Below are 26,184 nucleotides of genomic sequence, written 5' to 3'. Positions count from 1 at the left end.
GGTGTTATATCGATTGCCGGATTCGATTACCGAAAACTATTTTTGTTTTTCTCAGCTCTATTGGTCACACTAACATTAAGCCGCATGTAAACAAATCTTGGATAGCGAATTTTATATTTCAAAAAAGAGTTAAAGTTAGTCGAAATAATATTAAAGGAAATAAAACAATGTTAGCCATAGCGGATCCGGCAGCCGGCATACCCGACAAAGCTTGGCAGCCGCACTTTGTGACACTGGAGACCAGGTAAGAATTTCTAAGAAATATGCTCGGCGGTCTAAAATTCGTTTGTACCGCTCCTGTTTATAGCATGGGTGAAATCACAGTGGAGTTGTATTGGAAACATGCTCCAAATACCTGCCGGAATTTTGCTGAACTCTCGAGACGTGGCTACTACAACAACGTGATATTCCACCGAATAATTCGAGATTTTATGATCCAAGGAGGCGATCCAACGGGTACTGGACGCGGCGGCACTTCCATTTACGGTGCTGAATTCGGAGACGAGATCAACAGTGATCTTAAGCATACAGGCGCTGGTATTCTCTCAATGGCAAACTCGGGACCCGATACCAATGGCTCGCAATTCTTTATAACTTTAGCTCCCACCCAATGGTTGGATGGCAAACACACAATCTTTGGTCGTATTTACACAGGAATGGAGGTGGTCAAACGGATAGGCATGGTCGAAACAGACAAAAACGATCGTCCTGTTTATCCACTACGTATTGTAAAAGCCAAGGTGGAAAAACTTTAATTGAGGAATGACTAGAAAAATAAATATTAAACTTAAATAAAAGTACAGGGCGTATCTGCAAAAGTCATGGTTGCCATTTGTGATGGTGATGAATCCAGAACCAGTGATGCAATAAGACCACTGTCATGGGCTTGTTCCTACATAGTGCTATCCAGCATATCGACAAGGCGCTTGATTTCACGGCTAAAAGTGCAATATATATGAGCAGATTTAGATAAAATAAATTTATGATTTATAGGGTTTTCCAAATTCTGATAGGTAGTTTCGGCGATGCAGGTGATTTTAATGTCTTGCTTGCTTTAATCTTCTTGAAGGATTTGGAAAAAACGCCTTTTTGATCAAAAGTGGGACAAAAATTCCTGTTGAAATCACGTATCGAATATGAGGAAAACCAACATTTATTGCACATATACTCACATCCTTTGTCCCAATTGTTCTGTGGGCTTCATGCTTTTAGTTATCTCTTCGGCCTTAGCCAGCAATTGATATTGACACTTGATATTGGCATCCAAAGCATCCGTTAGTTTATTCACAGCGTTTTTGTGAACCTCTACATTGTCGGCGGTAATGGAGGATATTGAATGCAAAAGATTACCCAAATTCTCTAAAAGATTATCTACAGATGTGGCTAAATATTGAGCCTCTAGTTCAATATCACTCAACACATTCCCATCAATTTCTGGGACATTGCGGCACTGAAGGAAACGTTGCGTCAAATTGCCCGGCGGTAACGATGCCCCAGAGGGTGTGGTCTGTTCCGAATCGGTGGGGGCGGAACTCATACCACTTTCCCTTAACTTAGCCTCCAGATTGTGAGACACAAAATGACGCATTTGGCCGGGATCTGAATCACCTTCGATTTCGTAAGGAAAACCTACAAAAAAAGGGTACGAATTTTGTAGTGTATGAATAGGCTGGATAACAGTGGATTTAGTTTACTGCTTTGCGACTTCGGGCGTGTTTTGTGGGAGTGAGCATGATCCTCGGAACTATCTTTGGAATTGCTGTTACTCTCCTCCTCCTCTTCTTCACCAGAATCTAAATTTGTATAACTCTCTTGGCTATGTGGTGGCTCTCTGCTGGCCGTGGGTGTAATGTCCTGCAGGACGTGCTCGGGTACAGGTCCGGGATACTGTGCCAAAAAAGGTATTTCTGTGTAGGAGGAAGCTGGCGGCTGGACAACTCCTTCTCCCGCTTGTTCGTCTTCTGTGTAGCCATAGCGCGGACGTATGGGTATGTCCTGACTGCGACGCGACATTATTTATCTTTAAAATGTACAAATTTATTTTGCAACAAAACATTTAGTGACGAGACAGAAGAAATATCGAAAATCGCTACATATACACTGTTATTGTTATCGCTAAGAGTCCATCGCTCATAGACCATTTTTGTCATCGCTTGTTGATTTGTGATTAAGAATAAAATTGTGAACAAATTTGTACAATTTAAACTTTCTAAAGCAATAATTAGCGCCAATCGTATAAATTCAGGATCACAACAGAACAGATCATGAGTTGTGGCACATTTTTGGCATTAATCGCAACGTGAGATTACAAATTTATCCGCAAAAGTAAGAATTAAAGGAAATTCGAATAATGGTCTATATACACTTTCCCACCAACCTGACTGAGGAGGAGCAGATGCTTCAGGCCAAGTATCAAAAACTTAAAAAGAAGGTGAGTTATGCGAAGTATAGAAACAATCCCACTTATCCATGTACCCCGTTTGCAGAAAAAGGCTTTGCAGGCCCATAAAGCTCCCAAGCAGGAGCCGGAGAGTGCTCTTACGCTTAAGCGGCCAACTGATGCTCGCGATGCACGTGAAGTGGCCCGCAAATTGATTAAAAGTGGAGCCATTCCGGCAATACAGAAACAACAAACCAAACAGGATCAGACCTCGTTTAAACGGCCCAAGGGCCAAGAGCGTGCCAAGCGTTCTACCTCTGAGACCAGTGTAGCCGCCTATCAGCCATTTTCGTCCACACAAAACGATGTGGCCCAGGAGATTAATGAAATCATTAAGGAGGAGCCGCGACGTCAGAACTTGTATCAGCATTTCGCCACCGAGCGAGATCGCGAGGAGCGTGGCCTTACGGAGAAGACTACCCTGGATACGCCACAACCAGAAAAACCTCGCGCGGGCAATACAATCTTTGTTTCTGGCAATAAGGTGACTGAAGATTTCTTAAAGAAAACATTTAATGACTATGGCACAATCGTTAATGTATCCATGGAAATTGAAAAAAGGTAAGATAAAAAGTAAATATTGCATAAATTCGGGATATTTCATTAATTAATCATTTCAGTCGAGGTTTTGTATCGTTTGCCAAGCCGGAATCAGCTGATCGTGCTATAGCCGAAATGCATGGCAAGAGTGTAAATGGTATAAATTTGCAAGTACAACTGGCACGACGTCAACCTCAAATTGAGCCAATTAACGATGCCTCATCATCGGCTGTGTGGTCATCAATTGGTATGTTTCGTTTTGCCAATGTAAATTATTTTAATTTATATATTTTTATTTCTTTAGCTGCTAGCAAATCCCAAAAGGGCAGCCACAAGGATCATCGTGAAATGGTGCAATATAATGAGGATTTCTTGCTTTAAGCCATCATTTATTAGGTACATTTTCATTTTCTTACATTATTCACTTGGCATCATAAACAACTACGGCCATGTCGTAGGAACTATATATGTATAAATATATAAAGTAAATGCCGGTTATAATGATGCCGGTTGCAACGCTATTCCTCTTATAACGAGGAAAGGTTTGATTGGCCTTATACAAACTCGGAACAAAGCAATGTTGCCGGTCCCTTGAGTATCGTTATAGCTGGCATCTACTGTATTTATTACCTCAGCTGTGGAACAACATAGAGTAACGTCGTTTTAAAGCGACACTGAGTTCGACGGCCACAAAAAAAAAAAGTACTTTGCGGAGTTACACCCCTCAAAATATGTCTTTTAATCTAAAAATCCAATTAAAAACCTGTGCCGCTAAAAATCATGCACAAATGTTTATAAATTTTTTAAACAGTTTTTATTTTATTTATTTTTTTACGCTTTTATATATTGGTATACATATATATCATACATATATATTCACCTTTTTTGATAAGAACTCACGGTTCATATTAAAACGTCGCTTTGACAAATAAAATTTTATTCCTACGTTGGTCTAATTTAAACAACAAATTTGTTCAACAACTGAATCTTTTTTCTTTGTGGTAGGAAAATGAGCAAACAAAATTAATTAATATGTTTATTAATAATAATAATAGATATAGTAATATATATAAATATATATCAGTGTTCTCTCACACGAAACAAACTTGAGCAGCTACCAAGATAAAAAAAAAAAAAAAAAAAAACCTGTATGAATAATGTTTGTTAAGTACATTAGTTAATACATAATCGTTGTTCTTTTGGTAGACAATGACTATTCCGTTTATGTTTTATGTGTCTGTGTCTGGTTAGTACAGGTTGTTGATATATGATTGATTGATTGACTGAGTGACTGGGATTTTGGTTTGGTATTTCGATTGGTATCTGACTAGAAGCAAAGGCAATGCCCCTCGCCGCCCATTTACATGTATATCTTCGCATCTCTCCTAAAGTAAATGTCCTTGTATTTGATTTAATTTAATCTTGATTTTGTTTTTTGGTTAGTATATCATTTTAAGGCCTTAAGTTTCGAGCGGTCATAACCGCTTTTAAATTCGATTTCTTTTTGTTGTTTTTGTTTCTTTCTCTTTTCTTTCCTCACCCAAAATGCAAAAGCCCCACCCTACAAAGCATAGTTCAAGGGAGGTCGTTATCGTCTCACGTTTGTCTTCCCTCGTTGCCAGGCGGATTGAAATAGTCCCAGTGATGTGTGTGCACCTGTCGGCCAGTGAGCAAAAAGACGAGGATGCCAAAAGTAATTAATATAAAGAGCACCATTAGTGCAGATATTTTAGGCTGCTGTTGTGGCTCCACTGTCTCTCCTCGGACATAGTTTGTCAATTGATTGATAATATTAACCAGTTCCAGGCTACAAGCAGAGATAAATTGTCGGCCTGCCTGAACTACAGTCTTTGGCTGATCGTCATCGTATTCTTCCAACGGTTGTGTGGCACTTCTAGTACGGGAGCGACGTGAACGTGAACGCGAACGTGGTCGTTCGACCAGCTGCTCCTCCACATCGGACCCAGAGTCAAGGTCGATTGGCTCGTGCACATGACGACGCCGACATTTGTGCGGTGCCTTGCGTTCAGTAGTTGTGTCAGCCTGTTCGGCTTCAGCCGAACGTTGCAGATTATAAAAGGCCAAGGGAGCCAATGACTGCAGATACTCCACACTAGGATATACGGCAGGTGGCGGTGGAAGTGGCAATATGCCGGCATCGGTTTGTGTCTGCTCGTCAAGATTCGGAGGTAATGTCGATTCGGTTGTCTTGCTCTGACGTGGCGGTTTGGTAGGAGGTTCTATATCGCTAGTGGCCGGTTCACTACTTGCCTGACGGCTAGTCTGCGTTTCGGAGGACAGTAGGGATGGACGCTGCTCTCTCACACGCTCGACTATGTCTTCAATGAAACCAGGTGGAAGTTCAATATTCTTTACCACCAGCCCACCCGACTTACACTCCAGATCATCGGCTATGATCTGATTGCCATGCAATTGTGAGACTTGGATTTGGCCAGCCTGAAGAGCATGTACACGGAGTCGCTCCACTTCAAGTTCAGCTAGGCGACTTGGCAGTGATTCTGGTGGGGATTGTTGAAGCGATTGTACTGGGGTCACTTCTCGACTAATTTGCTCGGCAATGGTTAAACCAGCAGTTGGTGCTGAAGTGTCGAGGATTGTTGTCGATTTGCGACGTGGTGGTGGGAGAGGTACTGCTTCCGGATCCTCCTCAATGTCGATTTCTTCTTGGCTGTACTTTTCTTCAGTTGGCAAGGTGGCCACAAATTTTAGTTCTACCTCGGCCTCGGTGGGTTCGGTAGCAATGGTCTTCACGATGGGTTCCTCAACCTGCTCAGCAAGGGGTTCTGGTTCCAGTTCTGATTCCGAGTGGATAGTTTGTTCCCCTTCGATAAGCGGCTGCTCGACATCAGAAACAGCCATTTCTTCTTCGGAAAGTGGATGTCCCTCATCAGCCAGAGCTAATGCCAAGGCAAGTTCCTTTTCTTTTTGTCTGTAAGCTGCAAGCTCCTTTTCCATTTCCTCCTGCAATTGCTTTTCGAGTGCTTCATCCATCTCTTGTTCAGTCAGATGCTTTTCGAAAGTTTCCTCTTCATCTTCCTCATAATGATCTGAGTACTTTTCCCCTGGATCATCCTCATACTCACTCTCCCGTAATGTGCGTTCGACTTCATCATCCTCTAGCTTGCTCTCATAGTCGCTCTCAAGTTGAGCGTGTTGCAATTGTTCCACTGCCGCATCCAAATCTGCAGAACTGGCGCCATAGTCGCTTAGACCTAGTTCCCCATGGTCTTCATCTTCACCTGCTGTTTCCACATCTGATTTGCTTTGCACCGAACTGTCCGATAGCAGACCTTCCCGACGCAGTTCTTCCTCCTCACGCCGCAATTCGTCATCCTCTAAATCGGCGGCACTTATTGGTCGAACAATAAGTGATGCCTGAACAGTGGCATCTTCTTCGTCATGTGTTAGACTTGGTGTTGGAACGCGCCGTTCGATAACCACCGCAGAGGAAGGTGTTTGCGGTCGACTTAATGACTTTGAGCGATCGGCCTGAGATGAAGCTCGCGAACGTTCTGACAGGGAGCGTTGATTGGCATCGCGGAAACGTTGTAAACCCTTAGCCAGTTGCTCATCCTCGGTTAGAACGCGACTGCTGTCGACTTCATCGTGATCCTCTGTTTGTACACTACGCAAAAGATCCTCTAGTGTTTTATTGCCAGAGCCGGTGGAGCGTCGCGGCTCAATAATTTTCATGTCTTCAGTAATTTCAAACTCTTCACACACAAAATCATCGGGCAGTGGATCTGTTTGCGTCGAAACCTCCACCTCAAACTCGCCTTGATCGTAGCTATCAGCTGTGCTAGAGCTGGCCACTCGTTCACTGTCCTCATAGCTGTCCAATGTTCCACTACCGCCTCTGGTTGAACGTTTCTCTCGCGGTGGTCGAGGCGGTGGCGGTAAAGGTCGGAATTTCATCTTGTTAATAACCTCACCAGATTGGAGATTCGAACGCGGTGATTCGGGACGACCAAAAGCTCCAGGCTCTTCATAGTCATCCTCTTCTTTAACCTCCTGCTGTGGTTGTGCTTCATAGCTAATAAGGAATAGGGTGAGTAAGGGAAAATTAGATAATCATGGGCTTTTGTCTAATGTCTGGGCAAGCGAAGCAAAAAAGCCGAACAAAATGCTGGCCAAACTTGTGTGTTGGAGCTTTTTTTTTTGGTGTATTTATATTGGTTTGGTTTTATTTTGGTGTACGTATCTCTGGGTGGAGGATTAGAAACAATAGCCTAGCTTACTTAAGCCTACAACTTAACAAAGAAAACAAAAAAAGAAAAAAAAGAAATCGAAAACGAAGGAAAACAAACTTAACAAAACAGGCATTCGAAACATAAAACGACAAATTATAAGAACCAATGAAAAAAAAAAAATCGTCAAGGGTCGCAACTCAAAAGGCAACAAAGCGACACGACGGCTATTTCTTACTTCGACTTGAGCAGCGGGGGGATTGTGAATTTCTTCCAAACTGGTAGCTGATCTTCGGCGGAAAACTAGTGGCGAATCCTCACTCGGTATATACTGCTGCGGAGGTGGAGGCCGCGCCGGCGGCGGTGAACCTCGGGAGCCACGAATGCTGGGCAATGTTGCGAAACGTTCGCCTGGTGAACGTGTAAACTTCTTGCGTCTCGCCGGTGGTGTGGGTTTTGGCAATGGCTCTTTACGGACCACAGCATAGCTGAAAGCGAGCAAATAAGCCACACACATAGCGATTCCTATCAATCAATACCAGAAAATTATTACTCACCCATCGCTTTCCAGCATATCGATAACAAACTTTTCATCATCCAAATTTCTTGGCACATTATCATTGTTTTGTTGTTCTGGCTTCACTTTAGTATGCATATCCAATATCAAGGAATCGGCACCGCGTGAGGTGCGATCATCTTCGGAACGTTGGGTGCGGGCCGAGGCACCGTCCGTGAAGTTTTCAGGCGTGGCTAGCGGTACGTGATGATATTCGTGTTCAGTGCGATAAACAATTACCTGTTCCAAGGAATAAAAACCAATGTCAAAATGTGTGTTGAATGTGGTTAGATTGAACAAAAGATTAGATTAGTGCTGATTTAATTCGATATTTACATCTTCCTGTGGCTGCAAAAAGGTATTCGAAACTGATCTACCACCAAAGCCATTGATAAACGAATCTGTATCCTTCTCTACAGATGCATCATCACGTGTGCGTCTCTTTTGTCGCCTTGGTGCCTGAGGTCGTGGCTGTTGCACCACTGCCACTGCGTCTGTCTCTTCCAGGGCTCTTTCGGCTCCTTTTTCACTATAGTTGAGATTATTAAGAGCTTGCTCAGATTCCGTTGTATTGTGCTGCTCATCACGTGTCGGAGGTCTTAGATATTCCTCGTCATCGTCAAAGTACTGAATACTACTAGCGCCATCAGCCAAGGGCATATCTTGGCTGCCATCCACCGAATACTTGCTACGACTGCGAGCTTTTCTCAATGGTCGCTTTGGCAGAAAATCGCTGCCATTTTGTGACATGGACAAATCATCGCCATATTCACTACGTTGGAACTCCTGCGAGTCTTCATATTCGGGTCGATAGTTTCGATGTAATCGACGTGGTTTTGGTGGTGGAACATCATAGTCACCATATTCTTCGCCACGCACCTGTTCCTCAGAGTGACCAACATGCTGAAGGGCATTTGGCATATCGTAACCTTCGCGTATAGCGGCGCTAATGTACTGACGCAATTGGATATTATCCTCTGAGATTCCACGCTTACGCAAAAAGAATTCATCGTCGTCAATTGGTTCCATAACAACTTTCTTGCCAGAACTTGCCGTTGACTGGGCATCCTGTCGATCCTGGTACTTATAGTAGCCCGCTTCCGCCTCCATTTCGGCTTTGCGTAACAATTTATTCTTTTGTATGTCCTTCTCAGTCCAGCCCTCCGCATCTCTACTATCTTCAGAGCGTAAATCTGAGTCCTGGTGCACCATGGGACGACGTTTAAATTCTCTAGACCGTTGGCTAGAAATCTCATGAATAGCTCGATTCTCTTCATCGAATTCGGCAAATTGTTTGCTATCGGCCACACCACCCAAAATGCCCATTTGTGTTTGTGGTTGAGCCTCACTGGCCGTATCCTCCTCCACACCTTCCAGATCCTCCTTCATCCGTCGCTCCAATGAGGATTCACGATCAAAACTCTCCAATTCGCTTCCATACCGCCTATAGCGCGATCCCTCACTGTCATTGTAGCTGACATCTGAGAATTTATCCGCCCAGCGTGAACGAACCGGCCCCGGTCCACGATCACCTTGCGGCGAGCTGGTCGACGTTTGTGAGGGCTGAGTCTCTGTGCTGGGTATCACACTGAGACTGAGACCTTCAGTGCCAAGTGATGACTCGATAACAGGGGAAACTGGTTCGGGTTCTGGCTTTTTCTTTCGGAAGGCACGCGGATAAGTGCCAAAGTTGAATTCAAACTTTTTCTTGGGTGCACTTGGTTGCTGGCCGCCGCCTGTTGCTTCACCACCTGCAGTAGCCGTTTCATCTGTTGGCGTATCTGTTTCATTCTCTTTGAAACTCTTGCTGCGTCGCAGTTTTAGTGTGGAGAATTTCTCAGGCAATTTGAATTTTGACATATCTGGCTTATTAAATTTCGTGAATTCGGGTCGTTTGAGTTCCTTCAACTTGGACATATCGGGTCGTTTGATTTCAGGCATTTTGATTTTTGAAAATTCAGGAGCCTTAAAGCGTCTACGTTCTTTGGCTTTGGCTTTTGGACTACCCGAAATGGGTTTAGGTTTGGGTTTCGACTGCTGGGCAGAGCGTAGTTTGGTGCGCAATTTACCCGCCTGTTGACGTAGGCCATCCTGCATTTTCTTGGTACGATCCTGGGCCGATGCCATGAAGCCTTTTTTCCTATTCTCCGGTTGCAACGGCAATTCCTCCAAGGCGCTCGAGTCCACCTGGCTTGTGTGTATTTCATAATCAGTGCGAGATTCAGTGCGTGGCGTTGTGGCAGCAGAGCTAAGCTGCCCGTCAATATCCATGGGTGTCGGTAATTGTAGCGAGGGGCTAGTGCCATTATGAGGGGACGGCGTTGCTGATGTCAATGATTCGCCGCCCACAGGCTCATATTCATGATCACTGCAAAGAAGATGGCAAAACATACATAAATTAGAATCATTCTGGATCGAGAGGTAGAGAGAGAACTTAGAATCACATGGATCAAGTGTGGTGTTTTTTTTTTTGTTATAAGCGAAGGTTAGAAAAGCCATCACCCGGCAGGCTGCTGCTGTGTGTTCGAGGGCTGGGGTCTAGACCGAAAAATGGGGTAGCGATAGCTTACCGAGAGAAATAGGTCCGTTCGAGGAAGTCTCTGTGTTCTATTTGCTTTTGGGTTAGGGGGCGAATTGGACTCAAAATCCGCAAGGCGCGATTTGCGTTCGTCAAAATTGAAACTAACCGTCTTTGTCATGCGTGCCGGCCCATAGAGCTGGTCTTGGGAGCCGCCTGCTAAACGAGAGCTCCGATCATGCGACTGTGTACGCGGCTCTCTGAAAGATGATTTGCGTTGCAGCCCAAACCGTTGATCGGATGGTGTACAGCGACCCTGTGATATTTGAATGGGAACCGAGATAAGTGGACGACTGCTGCCATGGCTCATAATTGATGGCTCCTTGCTGACGGAACCATGAAATTCAGATTCACTGCGAGGCCAGGACATTGCACCCGGCATCTCAATTTCACTAGAGTACAGATTTCTATTGCCAGCCATAAAACTAGGACCTCCCCGTGGCACTGACGACACAACAACTGGGGCAAAAGCTTCGCTTATGTCTACCGAAGTACGCTCAGATGCGGCAAAATCCTCGCGACTGCTATACATAGTCTGGGCATGCTGAGGGGGGGGCTAAAGGTTTTGTGGGCCGTGCACAGTACTGATCCATGTCGTCCACTTTCAAAGAGAATGTCTCAGTAACGCGTACAGCAAGAGGCTCTGCCTCTTTGCCCTTTATTACGGCTGCCGAAGTGGTAACTATGGACATGGTTTGCGGTTTACTCTTGGAGAATACGGAAAGCATTGGAACTGGTGAGGGGGACTTTTCTTTTCTGAAGGGTGATGAGGATCGTGCCATCAGGGGACTGGGTGTTCGAGAACGTTGTGGTGTAGGCGATTTTTGGCGAGTTTCCTTCGTACTGAACATTGACTTAAAACGTGAAGTGTAGGAACTTTTTACTTCAGGCGAAGCTTCTTGTAAATTAATGTTGCCCGTTATGGTTGAGATTGTTGGTTGTTGCGATGATACCGGCGCCCATTTGTTAGGACGTTCCGGTGAAAGTTGTCGTTCTGGTGTATGCTGTCGTTTAAATGGTTGAGCACTTGTGGCGCCCAAAGAAAGTTGACTCGCTAGATCAGTCGGTGTTGGACTTGCATGTCGACTCGTTGGTAATTGTAGTGTAGTCATTGCAGGCGGTGATTTAGGTCGTCTTGGAGCTGGCCTGGGACTACGACTGCGATGCTCGGCTGCCTTTTGTTCCTCACTGCGAACCAGCTCATCGATATCCACAACGGGTATGTCATTAAAAATCTCAATTTTGGTTAACTCATCTAGTTTAAGTGATTTAGCAGTGAGTTCCCCACCAATAGACGGAGGTCGATGTGTCTCTGTCTGAATGTTGTCTCTTATATTGACAATATTATGCTCTTGAGCAATCTGTTCCAACTCCGCAACAGTTTCAGCCAATGGATCATTGGGAGTGACAGTGGGTTGATAGGGATTTTGCAATTGTTTAATATCGGATTCGAGCAGAAAAGATGGTCGGACGGCATCACCACCAAAGCGTGAGACATCAATGGGTCGATTTTGAGGCAGTACATCACCCGAATATTGATTTTCTTTATTGGCATCACTGGGTCGCATATAATCCGGTGATAGTGGTGGTTTGGCATTTCGAAAATCTTGCTGCAAGGGAGCCGGAGAAGCTTGATGGGAGGATTGGAATTGTGGTGGCTGATCTATCATGCCCGGAAGTGGTGTAGCTGCTATAAGATTCAATTGTGGTGGCATAATGCTGGCCTGAAAAAGATCTGCATTAGAGGTTCGACGACTGGCACTGGCCGATCGTTGTCCACTCGGACGACCACTGGGGATATTAATATCGGCACAGTACAAATCGGTTTTCGAATTTCCAGCCGAAATCCGACGCAATGAGGTGCCACTGCGCATCGATAGGGTATCACCGAAGCGTCCCACACTACCACCCGAGGATAAGCCACCCATGGACAATTGTCGTCGACGATTTCCGGACATTAGCGAACCGCCATGAGTTGGCATTAATTCTGGTTCAGTAGCATCCGATATGCTACGCACAACTAAGCCACGAGACCGGGCCGTCTGTTCCAATTCCGGATAGCGTTCCATGAAGCTTAAATCCACCGATGGAGCAGCTACATCCGCATGACTGACTATTTCAAAGCTTTGCGTAGACAAATCGTCGCAATGTAAATTCAAATGTGGGCAATTCTCATCGGTATGATGACCCTGACGTGATCCCGGTCTTGAGTCCACCGGGTTGACACGTTCCGGCAGCAGTGATTCACACTGAAAGTATTGACAGGCACAACGTACATCCAGGGAGGCACCGCTGGCACTCTCCACACGCGATACAAAGTGCTTCTTCTCAGCGGGAAGAGCGCCCACCGAGGCCGAACGGCGAGAGTTGAGCATGACGATAACGATGACGGTGTTGACGACGACGATGATGATGAGAGTCAACAGCTGTCGCTCCTATTTACTTGGCCCTGGTCCGTAATCCGTCTCCTCTTCTACCTTATTGTGATTGTTGGTGGAGGTGGTTCTTATTTTCTTTTTGCTTTTTTGTCGCTTTTGTTCGGTTTTTCGATGTTTCGTTTGTCGTCTTGTGGGGTTCTTGGTCGTCGTTTTTGTCTATTTATAAGCATCACCGCGGCCGGACATTGAATTTATTTTTTGCCCTGTTCACTAAATTCTTGCCAACCCCAAAAACACACACAAACACACACAAGAAAAAAATTTAATTTAAAAAGCCAAAAGTTGTAAGTTTGTCGGGGTCAAAACGAACACGAAGGTGGTGGGTGGGGAACTTTACTCCACAGGGCTTAGCCTAGGTCTTGGATAATTATTGGCTTGGATTTTCCTTTATTGGTTTCGTTTTTCGATCGACTACAAATATTCGTCTATTAATTTGTAGCCTGTGTCGTTTGTTAGCCCGTTTGATGTGCGCGATTGTGTCTACATCGTTGCGATTTTCGGCCAGGACTGAGAGCTTTTCAAATGTATGTGTGTGTTTTTTTTTGTGTTTTTGCGCGACACAAATTCTCGAAAGATGAAAATGTTTTTTCTTTAAAATTAGCAACATACACCCATAGATACATAGATAGATAGACAGATAGATGGATGTATATGTATATTTTCCTATATAGACTCGGATTAGTTGTGTATGAGTGTGCGTGTGTGTGTGTGTGTGTTGGTGTGTGGTTTTCCTCGTTGACTATGTGACCAATGTTCATAATTGCGATCTGGTTGAAAATATACAACACAAGCAAAAAGAGGAGTAACAATTAGATTGGTCGTTTTGCTCGGCCTGCATTTTATCTTTAGTCTATTTCGAGCAAAGCGTTGCCTTAGCCAGGCTGCCGGAAATCTTCTTGTCATTCGTTGACCTTTAATGCCAGATATTTACTGTTTGATCTTTTTGTACGCACAACATTTTTTTTTAGACTTATAGCCTCGAATGGTTAACCTTCTTAATTGCATTCCAACACCAGTTAACTACTAATCTCAGACGGATCTAGGGATGTGAAATGGTAGAAATTCCACCCTTTTGGACATGCAACAGGCGAAAAACTAAATTCATTTATTACGTTACCAAGACATTGTTTATTCTTTAGAAAATGCGAATTATTTGTCTGTCGGATGAATACTTTAGGGTGTGAAAGTTTCCCCATCTCACTTCACTGAGTTGTCACCCCTCTACTATATGGGTAAGTTATGGGTGGGGGGGGTGGTACAGCACATAATGATGCGATGGTTAGTTTCCAGATCTTACCTTAGGTCTATTATCATGTGTGGCATGGCATACAAAACCCCGCTACCAAAATTTGTTATTCCCACCGCTGCTGCAGCAACAGCAAAGCGTCCATGTAGTTGACCGCTTTAATCGACCCGGTTTGGTGCTGTGCCTTTGATTGTGGTTTGTGTAGTGGTAATCTTGGTTATAATGTTGTGGTGCATGGTGCGTGTATCGGTAGCTGAATAGGCGACGCCGTTTGCCATCGGCGCCGCTACCACCTCCCGGCAGGAGGGTTAGTATAAATTTCATAAGCAAGTCAAAGAGGTTAGAGTTTCTGCAAAAGTGGTTAGAGTACAAATACAACAGCCCAGCCGAGTCAAAACATCGGCGTTTTGGAGTGTTGCGTGTGGGTGAGTGTGAAGGTGTGTGTGTGTGTTAATATACCCGTTCCTTGGGAAGGGTATTTTGTTTATTACAGGCACTACAAAAACTTACCTTTCATTCTTCCATTTCGCCGCATTGCTGGCTGCTTCCAAGATATCTTCTGGCAGTTCGATATCTTCACGATGAGGTTCAGCCTCGTCTTCCACATGGGAGAAGGTGACCTTCTTGTCTGATGGAGCTGGTGAAGCTTCTTTTTCAGAGAGGGTCGCAAATCGCTTATATCAGTTGGTTCATCACTTTCCTCGGCCACGGGAGATAGCTGAGCGAGTCGGGCTCTTTCTGCTTCATCCGAGGAAGTGGAGTCAATCGATGATAGAGGCGCCAAAAATGCTCCATATTTATCGCCAGCAGCAGCAGCAGCAACTGGATCTTCTTCGCTGCTCCCCATGCGATCAAGTGGTAAAGGTTTGCCAGCTTCAATATCATCAAGAGCTAGATTATCTTGACGGGTTAGAGACTTTTTGATAGAGTCCAACTCAATTATGGGTTGCTCGGGTACTTCAGCATGTCCGATTTCCTCGTAGACATGTTCACGTCTCAAACGTGGCGTTTTGGTGGGTGGAGCTTCAGTTTCTTTTGATTCATCCTCCGGCTCCTTTAAATCTTTTTCTACTTCCGCCTCTACAGTGGGTGCAGCGGGCGCATCCTTGTCTACCGGCAGCTCGATAATCTCCTCTGGCTGTGGTACACAGGAACCACTTGTACTGGGTAGTTCATCCTGTTCTTGTTCTTCCTTGTTGCGCTTGCGACACGGCGATTCATCGTATTCAACCAATTCTAGGACATCATCCGAGTCCTGTTTTTCAATAAAGTGTGGAATTTCACCCCGATCTGATTTCGGGGATGCTTTCAATTTCATTATTTTTTGCTGCTCCCCAAGGACAATTTTCTCGTCCTTTTTGAGGGTAACTCGTTTGATATTCAAACGTTTCTTTTGACGCTCAGCCAAGCTCTTTAACTTCTTCATAATGTCAAAGCTTTGCTTGGACTTGTTGCGATTTGTTGAAATGGGCTTTTCTTTGTTCGGAACCAGGGGACCCGGTGGTGGCGCTAATTCGTGCAGGCTGCTTTGTCTGCTTGGCAGAGATTGGGCGTCCTCTTGTGTTCGCCCGCTGCGTCGGCGTTTGATAATATCCCGTATCTGGGCCAGGCGGTTTGTCTTCCTTGGCTTAGCGTGACCACCGACTGCCAATACGGAATCCGAAACACAAGAAATGCATTCACTGAGAGCGTCTTCGTTATGGGTTTCTCTGTCCGATTCGGTATCCGATTCGGATTCCTCACTACTATCGTCGGTTGTATTACCCAAAACCTCGTCCTCGGATAGATCCTGGATATAGCGTTCGGTTTCCTTGACCAGTACCTGTTCGTCGTAGCGCACTTTCTTTAAAGACTTTGGTGATTCAGATTTAAAGCGTAGCTCCTGAGATTTGCGTAATAGAAGAACAATCTCCGGCTGCTCGTCAGGTCCCAAGGGGCGTTTATACAAATGTGTCCAAGGATAGCCACCCTGCATGTAAAAAAGCCAAAACAAAATGTTAATGATTAAACAATGTTTAATAGATTCTCTTTTCTCTTTGTTTCTTACCCGTTCCCTTGCTCTGCGTAGATCTTCCCAGCGATATGTTTGCAGTGGTACTGGTGGCCTCTCTAGACTGCTGTGCAATAGATACTTCTTGAGTGACTGATAATATTCTCTTTTGCAGTCGGCCGAGAGACGCTGAGCATCCGTTTCCTTATCCAAGGGATTTGGTTCGATTTGTGGCAATGAATCGATGAATTCCTTTCGCTGTTGTTCCTCCGCCTCCGTTTTGGGAGTTGGTATCTCCACCAGTTTTAACTCCTGGGTAGCAGGTATCGACAAAAATGCTGAAGTTATTGGCGATGATGATGATGCTGTTGATGATGGTTTAGCTATTTCCGGTATCTCTAAAACAATATCCGGCTGAGGTTTGACCTTAAGTATGCTAGTGAGCTCATTTAGCTGGGCATCCACCTGTTGTGTGAGCGAGTTCAACTCGTTGAGCTCACGTTTGACCTGATTGTCGTGCTCAGTCTTGGCCTCATCTACATTTTTGCTAAGCGTTTCGATTAGCTCACGTTCGATTTCATCTACCAGTTGCTCTGCAGTTAGACGCACTGACTCCGATGTTGCCGTTGCCGTTTCGTCTACCTCTGCGATATGATGAGCGGGTGCTGGAGTCGATATGGCTTGTTTGATTTGAACACCAGCCGGTTCCACTTCGATTACATGCGAAGCATCGTCTGTCTCAACTTTGGAAGTACCTTGTCTCAGCTCCTGCTCAATGGGGGTCAGTTCATTAATGCCAACGCCACTGCCCACAGCGTTGACGTCTTCAATCAGATGAGATTCAAAGTCCAATAAATGTGAGCCACCCGGTGTGGTAGGCACTGTTGCTGGATTTACAAATGATGGTTGTTCGTTGCTGTTGCTGCTGCTGCTACTGTCGAGGGCAAGCTTCAAAGCGGCTGCCTTGCTCTGTTTGTCTTTCAATTGGGATTCGTCGGCAATGCCGTTGATCAATAGTATGGTCGGCTGCTCAGTGGGGCCAGTTCCAGCGCCAGGTAGCGACACTGCAAATGCAATTGCCACACGAAAAAGTCGTCAGGAAAAAAAGAAAAAAGAGAGTAAGAGATGAGACAAGTGCCAACAACAGGTGCTAAAAATAAATACAAACAACATTTTTTGTATGTGTGTGGATTTTTTTGTTTCATTTTCTAATGACTGCCGCAGACGAGACAGAGACGACAATAACAAAAAATTGCTGCAAAGATATCGAAATTACATAAGACGCGTCACAGTATCCAACACCCGAACCGAAAAAAAAACACAGAAGAACCCAAACCTCCCAAACTTGCCCCACCTCCGGCAACAACAAGAGTAGCAAGAATGAAATAGAATTGAATGAATGAAAGAGATGGCGCAATCACAACATGTTGGACGGACAAAGGAATACCACCACAACAACAACAAGAAAGACAAGAACAACATCATCATCATCAAAATCATTCTTCTTCTATGGGATCCGTAAAGCACTTTCGATATAGAATATCAAACTGCAATTACGAAATACATAATAACTCCTCTAAATTAACTCTTGCTTACCACTATAAATCAATGAAATATATATGAAAATATCCTATATATTATATTAGTTGATCGTTTCGTTGTTTTTTTCTTTTTCTTTATGATTTAATCGTAATTCGTTGTTTTCTCTCCTTTTCAAATCGTATTGAAATTGATCGAATGTATTAGTTTTGAGGTCCTTCTAGTATTTAGCTATGTTTTCAGACTTTTTCAATAATTTTTTTGTATTTTTTTTTCGCTCACAAATATTTTAGCGCAATTCGCGTATACACCGAGCTGTGCATTGAAATTGTCCGGGGCCAACTGCCCGACCAAATGAATTTTTCGCCAAAAGGCAGCACTGAGAGAGACCCCCCCAACTAATGTTTCTATGCTGCTGAATGTGTGTGTGTGTGTGTTGTTGTATGTGCTTTGTTTTTAAACAATTTTTCTATTAAAATTTTGTTGCTCTTGCGTCTCTGTGCTCAATTTGTTTTCTGTTCTTGTTATGGCTTTTGCTTTGCTTTTGGTTTCGACGCTTTGTCTTGGCCGCGTTGAAGAACTTGCAACAGGAGAGCGTACAGAGCAACATAGAGCAATTACGTAGCCAGATTCGTAAACAAAACTGATTTGAGTTTTAAGCACACACACACACACACACAATGCAGACTGGCACATATATTATCGTTAATTTAGCACACATCTTTTGATAAACAAGAGCAAAACGAGCGATTTACTCTATATAGCAGTATGTATAGCTATATAGTAAATATTCGACTTTGATGTGCCCAATTCACCTCACCTATCATCTAGTTGTTCTCTTCATCTAGTTCTTCTATGTGTTTTACATTTGGCATATATTAAGTATACGTACATGCATAATGTACACATGTATCTACATTATGTGAGTGTGTTTGCTTGTGTCTGTGTTTGCATGTGCTTGTGGCTAACGTAATCACATAAAATTACAAGCCCACAAAATTAAATTGTTTGTACGAAAACCCCGCCAATCCATCCGGCTCTACCCCTACCAAAAAAAAAAAGAAGAAAAAAAAACAACAAATAATAATATAGTTACGCCTTTCAGTTTTAGTCAGTTACTGATTGTAGCACAATTTAGAATTTTTATTTATGTACCTATGCATGTACATAAGTGCCATTGGATGGGTGAATGGGTGAGTTGCCCCATGATCTATGTTGATAATGATAATCACATCGTTTGTAATGCTGAATGAAGTTTTGTTTTGCCATATTCGAATCGAAATGATCGATACAATCTTCTATCTAGTGTTGTGATTTGTGAAATAAGCTAAACTGCATACATATATAGTTTTGACAGTATAATTAAATCTTGACTTACTTAATGGTTTATTTACATATCTTACTCAGCCCTCTATTTGTAGGCAATCTAAAATTATGTCTGTGACTTCATAAATTTTCTCTGCTAATGAAAAATTCTAAATAAAAAGTATAAGATATTCGATAGTTATTTACACTGTGCATAAGTAAAACAATCTGAAAACTATTAACTCAACAAATTATTATATATACAATGCTGGTAGAAAAAGTTTTCCCTTTTTCTAACTAGGTATAGTCTATAGTTAGTTTTTACTGTAGACGCTTTAACAAACATACAAACATATAATAAACATATTTGCATATATATGTATTTATCCATGTTGACTTAAGTCAAGCATGACTGTCTAGCTTTGGCTTACATGGCTTAACTGTTTTATATACATATAGGGAAAAGTTTACAGATGATTAACTTTTTTTAAAACAGAAGAACTTTAGCTTTATCATTGTGATACAAAGTCATCTCATCAATAATTCTACGAAAAAAAATAACATGAACATTCTATACAAGACAGTTGAACTTTTCACATAAGCCAACGTACAACGTGTCGTATACGTAACTCATTAAATACTTATCACGCACACAATCACACACACACGCACTTTCTATCTCTCTTGCACTTAGATCGAAACACTGTTAAATTGCGTAACATGCAAATCAATTAAACTGACCGGCCACTTACCATAATTGCCCAGGACACTGAGAAAAATGTATACCATTATATAAAATTATAGAACTTAAAATAAAATTACAAATCAATAATAGTAAAAAAAAATATTTATATAAATAAAAAAATAACTGAAAATTGAAATGAAAAATAAAGGAATATTTTCAAGAGACTCTTGAGCTTCACATGTTCGACGTCTAATCGCGTTTTGAATACTAGCAGTAAAAAAAAAACAAAAAAAAAAAACAAAATAAAACAACAAGAAAAACACAAAAAAGGTATAGAAAACGATGCCAGCGGCTGCGAAGCTGACAGCGAAGTTGACGTAGCCGTTGACGTAGTAGTACGAGTTGACAATGTTTCTCTCGAAAATTGTCTCTAATAGACGATAGTGTGAGAGATAGATAACTAGACAGAGAGAGAGAGGGAAAGCAAAGAGAATGGCAAAACTAAAAACCCTTCTACACCTCCGCCTTGGCATCGACAGACCATCATCAACATCGTCAACATTTGGAACCGAGCCGGGCTGAGACCGGTCAACGTGTTGCACTTTCCCCACTGGTTGCATGCGCACGTCAATCAGCCAAGGTCGCCCCACCAGCCTAGGCAAGGCACTCTCTACTATGTATATGTATGTATGTATATTTAGAATCATTTAAGCGTAACGTCTCCGCCTTCGTTTGTGTTGAAGGGCAGCAAAAGGAGGCGAAGGTGGAGGTGGAAAAGAAGGTGGTTTGCAGCTGGTAAAGATAGAGATGAGATGGCTCTCCATCTATTGTTTGACTTAATAATTCAAATTCAAATGTTAAACGCAACAAATTTCAGGGTTCGTCTAGCTAGATATTAATTTGTGTCTCTGTGAGTGCGCGTTTGCGTTTTTTCCCCGTCTGCATAGGAATGACTAATATATATATGTACATACATATGTACATATAAATCTATACAAATGTATCTATCTATCTACTGGTTGCAGACGCGGCACACATTTCTTATGCCACCATTTCTCCCAATAAACAACAAAAAAAAAAAAAAAACACAACTAAAGAAACATGCGAAATGATTCTCATTTATATACCCTTACAAGAAAGAAATGCGATAATTTTAATTCAGGTGACCGACCATACATACATTTTAATTATAGGTGCCAATAAATTTAGATTAGCCATTTAGCTTTCACAGATATTTGAATTTCATAAACATTAGACATCATTTAAGGGTATAGAAACTTCGATATTGCCATAGGTAACCCGTTTTACAAATAATTTGCTTGTTTTCAAAATAAATTTGTGACACAAATTGCACGATCGAACAAAAAAAAAAATCGAGTTCATTGTGCTAAAAGTATTATAAGATATATCATATAATGCTCATATTAACTGCTATTAATAATAATAATAATGAGCGGACTTTCATTTAAAGTTCTAGGTTGTTTTTTTATTGCATTTTAATGCCCCTGCCGCATATTTATTTATGGATTTTTTGTTTCTCAAGAGGGAAACATTTTAACTAAAAAATAAAAAGAGCTTCTACATATAAAGAATATTTTGGTATGACCTTGAGTATAGACCGACGGCCAGTATATTTGATTATTTATGTATGTTTATATATGCCTATAAATATAGTTCAGGGCAAAATTAACATACACATTTTTTTTTTTTTTTCGATTAGTTCCAAACTAAAAAGAAAGAGAAAAATCAACACGAACAAACAAATACAACAACAGCAACACGCGACAAAGAATAAGATATGAAATTGGTTGAGGGAAATGGAAAAATAGACAGGCAAAATGAAATAATCAGATGTATGTATATAACGTATACGCACAGTGAAACTCTTGACATACAGACACACAAAGATGCATACATACATATGTAGATGTAAGTACGTCATGGCATATAGACAATAAATTGAAATATATGTATGTATGTTTAATGAAAAGTCACCGGAGTAAAGTAAAAGCCTCAAGTGAAAGGAACTACTTTCTTCTGCAACATACATACGCATTTAAATAATGACATTAAGATATACATGTATATGTATATTTGATATATTAACTACACGACAGAGTAGCGCATAGAATACTTTATGAGAGATACATAAACGAAAAAATGGCAAGAGAACAAGTTCATGTTGCTGCAACAAAATGAAATGTTGCTAAGCAAATGTTGATGGCGATTTTGAAAATTTTATGAATGAACTTTTTAGAGAATGGAGAGATGAATATAAACAAATTCACCAAAGAACATCACAAGTACAAGTATATACGAGTTCATTTTTTGTTATCTTTTACCAATTACTGGCGCCATACAGGTCAGGAAACGTGTCAGTGCTGTGCCCGTGCTCACAAGTGTTTTATTATTTCGTTCTGTGCCTGCAATTAGGTCAAAGTATGTTTTAGTTTTTCTTCGTTTTATTAGGGTTATTTTTTTGTTGTGTATTCGTATATCGTATTGGCGGCAGATTCCAAAGTCGTGGGTGGTGTGGCTCATGTGATGTCTGCTAAACCCGCCTATTGCTAATTGCAAATCAATCAAATCTCCATTAGCTGATCCAATTTGATGGCCCATCGTTTTATTGAATTTTTGTATTGTATTGTATACTGCGGTTGCTTAGCCAATTGTTATCTTGACTGAGTCATAGTACTTGTTGTGTTTATCATACATTTATTTTCACTATGCTAATCATTAAGAGATGGGGCCGGCATTTGTGTGAAGAAAAACAGAGAAATACAGAGATACAGAGACAGAGAGAGAGAGACTACCTATGGGGAAACTTTTATCTGTTTTGCCGGGTTGTCAAGATTTCAGCTTGGATATATATACATATGCATGTGCACATATGTATTTACATATATTAACACATATTGTTAGCAATAACTTAACCCAAGACTTTAGGCTTAAGTAAAGTAAGTGTTATGTGAGGCCAAGTCTCGATGGCGACGACCCCTTTTAACGTTTCTATGGTATCATAATGTATGTATATACATATAGTTCATGTCTCTAATATATATAATAAAGTATATATGTATATATAAATTCTGAAATTCCCAAACTGAAACTTACTAACTTTTTTAATTAATGGCTTGTGCTAATGAAATATTTATACAAATTAGCAGACAGTCAGATAGCCTTCTAAGTGCATATAGATTGCCATGTATTTCAATGATATTGAAAAAAAAACATGAGATTATTAAGCAATCATTTATAAAAATATCACCATGTTTAGTCTATATATCGATTATATATAATCAAATGGTTTTAATGGGCTTTTCTTGGCTCACAAATATATAGTAGGGGCTTACTCAAGACCTGGCCAAGAACTTGTTTAGGGAAACAAGTTTATAACTCTACAGAGGATACCCATAAAAATGGTAGATATTTTCTACCATTTTAATATTTTAAAACAGTATCATGGACGGAAACCCTTTTTTCATAAATTTCAAACATGACCAAAGAATGAGATCATTTTCTTGGGTAGGTCGGTTAATTATTTATTGGTATGTCATCATAAATAGCTCTTTTTTTGTTCTAATGCATTACGCAAGTAAATCCATAAATGTCAATAGATTCGTTTTTTCTTCTTTTTTTGGGACGCAAACTGCGGTATTTCTTATCGTTGGAACCAAGTCTGGTAGGCCATAGTAAATAGATAAAGTTAACACCGCACTCCCCGATTGCCCTTGTCATCCACAATGGGGTAGAAGGTTGTTTTATTTGAGTTGATAAGATATCATTCAAAATATTGCTGCTGCTGCTCATATGACTGTGACGTTTGTGAGAGCGGTCTACGTGCTTTCATCCCAGTGTGCAACAGCAGCGCCACCAAGTCGCATTTGTTGCACAAAACTTGGACTTGGGTCTTTGGGTATGTACATACATACATAGAATAAAGCGTTTTAATAACCCGTGTGCAAATGCTTTTTTTTCAATTTTCAAGTGGCAATCAGATCTGGGCATTCTCAAGTGTTCAGCTTAGCTGCTTCGTTTATGATGCGAAACTTAAAACTCAAACTGAAAAAAAATGGGAATCGTTTTTGTTTGTTTTTTGTATGAATGTAGCACAAATTTGTTGTGCTTGATTTTCACTTTCGTTTGGGAAAAAGTATCTATATTATTGGACGATAAATCACTATACAGTTTTCAGCTAATTTAAATTTTTATTTGATTGATGTAACGGCAAATGTCTTATAGACAGTTAAAACCTGTTTGGATCATGGAGTCAGTGATGACCCCGCCCTGTGTTTGTGCTTCCCTCGCCCTTTCCGCTATCTGTCTATCTAAATGTCAAGCTCCATTCTCCAAAAAGGTTTCAAGAAGGAGACCTTAACAAACAATGAAGCTTGAAAAGAAAAACTATTGTTCAGCTGCTCTTTTCTCTCTGCTACATAAATAATAATAGAAAAAAAGCTTCAGTTTGAAATGAAAATTGGGAATGAATCATAGTAAGAATGATGGTTCAAACTTGTTTTTCTCTAGACTTGAATAGCAGAGTGGCATAGATGCACCAGATGAAGTGCATACTATATTGACTAGACTTAAAATTTATTGTCGTTTTAAGTTCTTAACACGCAATGTTGTGCCAAATGCATTAGAAATGCCATATACCCTTTCATTACCTATAGAAGAGAAGAAAAAAAGACACAAGACAATTGCCTGAAATATCTATAAGTGGCAGGCATTGCATTTCGATTATTGATTTCCGTTGGTAGATTGTGATTGCGTCTGAAAGATTCAAAAACTTCACTTTATGAATACTTGCGGCGCCAATCCAATACTAAAGAAAAGAACAGTGATGTTGTCATGACAAAAGAGGGCTGAAGGGGTAAAAAAAAACTTGTTGTATACATATGTCATAGATTTTTTTTTTTTTGGCTGCCATTCAAATTGGCAGACAATTATAAGTAATGTTCTAGTATACACAAGTTGTTCCATCTATAGATATATTTGCATATACATACATACATATATGCTTTTCATGCGTATACAGATATGTACATATGTATATTTATGGCATATATGTTGGCATAAATTGGTCATTACAAGAGCAAAAGTCGCCCACATGGCGTATGCGTAATGCTTCACTTTCAGTATAAATATTATTTGAAATAAATATATATAGGAATGTTTTGTTAAGTCGTTTTTCTTTAAGGCAATGCAATTCTCATTCGCTTTGATCCTACCTTCATCCCATGGATGATGCTGTTGCTGCTGCTGCTGCTGTTGATGATTTGTGCCGGATGTTGGCCTGGCTCTGCGTCCTTTTTTGCCCCGTTTGCCACTGCCATTGTTGGTAGTGGAGGAGGACTCCATTATGGCCTTAGATGCGGGTAGATCCTCCTCTAGTTTTATCTTTTTTTGATTTTTGTTGTGGCTGTTGCTGTTTTTTTCTTCTATTTTTGCGTTTTTTCTTTAACTTTTATTACTTTTTGGCTACAAGAGGAGACACACGCGTAAATGGAATATAATATATATACATATATGTAGATGTAGGTATTTATATATATCCATGCATAGTATATCTCTTTTATGTACGTATGCTAAATTGTTGGTAGTTGTCTGTGTGTGTGTTTTATCTTTAGTGACGCACAAGTGACATTTTGCCAAATCCATACACACACACACACACACTCACACTTACTCACTCACACACACCGTTCGCACACTCTCATTTCTTCTTCAAATTTTGGGTGCTTCTTTTTTCTGTGTTTCTTTTTTTTTTTGCTTGTGTCACTTTGATTACTTGGCGCGTTGATGTAGAAAATTTAGTTAGATATATAAATACTATATCATTTCAATATATGTACATATATATGCAGAGCAGCAGTACACACACACACACCTTACACACGCAGGCATACTCATAGAAATACACACACACACACACTCAAAAAAATATATAAAATAAAATAAACATATATTTGAAAATTTAAAAATTTTCACAAGTTATTTTTAATGCGGTGATTTAATTTAACACTCGCACACACAGGCACACTCACACACACTCATACACTCACACACACAAACACACACACACACATCCATTCGCAATTGACACTTGCGGCAGTTTCTGTTTTTGTTAACAATTTTTTTCATTTATAGGTACACATTTTTTTTTGTTAACTAAAAAATGGCATTACATTTAATTTGCATTACGTGACCACGCGACGTTGCAACTCCCCACGGCGGCTGAGAGGGAGGGGAACGGAAGTTAAGATGAACCAACTTTTCAATTGTATATGCCACCAACAACACGTTGCTTGTTGTTGTTGCAGAGAGGCCGCCGGCTGTTGCTGTTGTCGTTGCTGCTGTTCATCAACTGTTGTCGATGTTATTTGGAAATTACCGCCGACAATGTATTGTCGTCGTGGTTGTTGTTGTTGTTATTAGAACCTTTAGTTAGTTTCTGCTTTGTGAGAAAAACTGAATGAAAAAAAAATCGCGCACGGAGTCCGCGTCGTCGTCCATGCGTCGTCGTTGTTGTCGTCGATGTGTCGTCGATCGTTGCCGTGAGCGGTCTGACAGTCCGAAAAAGCTTTTATTTTTTGGACTGCTTTTTTATTTATTTTTTTTCTTTCTTTGAATTTTGTTTATTTTTTTGTCACTGGTCA

General features: G+C 41.2%; 5 protein-coding genes across 6 annotated transcripts; 2 read left to right on the top strand and 3 right to left on the bottom strand.

Annotated features, from left to right (window-relative positions):
* Positions 1–52: 52 nt before the first annotated feature.
* Positions 53–818, top strand: Cypl (peptidyl-prolyl cis-trans isomerase-like 1 Cypl). Its single transcript, XM_068293488.1, has 2 exons — positions 53–244; positions 308–818. The coding sequence occupies exons 1-2, from the start codon at positions 168–170 to the stop codon at positions 753–755; spliced, it is 525 nt and encodes a 174-aa protein (XP_068149589.1). The 5' UTR covers positions 53–167; the 3' UTR covers positions 756–818.
* On the bottom strand, positions 707–2,072 carry BORCS6 (BLOC-1 related complex subunit 6). 2 transcript variants are annotated; one of them, XM_068293486.1, is made up of 3 exons: positions 1,695–2,072; positions 1,173–1,629; positions 707–938 (listed from the first exon to the last, which is right to left on the bottom strand). In XM_068293486.1, the coding sequence occupies exons 1-3, from the start codon at positions 2,011–2,013 to the stop codon at positions 893–895; spliced, it is 822 nt and encodes a 273-aa protein (XP_068149587.1). In that variant the 5' UTR covers positions 2,014–2,072; the 3' UTR covers positions 707–892. The 2 variants fall into 2 exon arrangements, with proteins under 2 accessions (XP_068149587.1, XP_068149586.1); XM_068293485.1 differs by lacking the exon at positions 707–938 and adding an exon at positions 966–1,114.
* An 84-nt stretch (positions 2,073–2,156) lies between these two features.
* Nelf-E (negative elongation factor E) lies at positions 2,157–3,925 on the top strand. The gene is made up of 4 exons (XM_068293523.1): positions 2,157–2,431; positions 2,487–3,001; positions 3,061–3,227; positions 3,285–3,925. The coding sequence occupies exons 1-4, from the start codon at positions 2,351–2,353 to the stop codon at positions 3,359–3,361; spliced, it is 840 nt and encodes a 279-aa protein (XP_068149624.1). The 5' UTR covers positions 2,157–2,350; the 3' UTR covers positions 3,362–3,925.
* On the bottom strand, positions 3,772–26,087 carry LOC137579721 (microtubule-associated protein futsch). Its single transcript, XM_068293517.1, is given in 11 exon segments — positions 3,772–7,034; positions 7,427–7,455; positions 7,457–7,676; positions 7,746–7,984; positions 8,081–10,112; positions 14,517–14,661; positions 14,664–15,975; positions 16,054–17,060; positions 21,868–21,948; positions 24,757–25,006; positions 25,714–26,087. Coding segments are annotated over 10 exon segments (7,653 nt in total). The 5' UTR covers positions 24,887–25,006; positions 25,714–26,087; the 3' UTR covers positions 3,772–4,576.
* LOC137579725 (muscle M-line assembly protein unc-89-like) lies at positions 10,743–13,688 on the bottom strand. The gene has a single exon (XM_068293521.1). The coding sequence runs from the start codon at positions 12,695–12,697 to the stop codon at positions 10,847–10,849; it is 1,851 nt and encodes a 616-aa protein (XP_068149622.1). The 5' UTR covers positions 12,698–13,688; the 3' UTR covers positions 10,743–10,846.
* Positions 26,088–26,184: the final 97 nt, after the last annotated feature.

This window comes from Drosophila tropicalis, unplaced genomic scaffold (assembly GCF_018151085.1).
Source record: "Drosophila tropicalis isolate 14030-0801.00 unplaced genomic scaffold, ASM1815108v1 contig_769, whole genome shotgun sequence".
Lineage (NCBI taxonomy): Eukaryota > Metazoa > Arthropoda > Insecta > Diptera > Drosophilidae > Drosophila > Drosophila tropicalis.
This window is presented reverse-complemented; position numbering and strand designations above follow the sequence as displayed.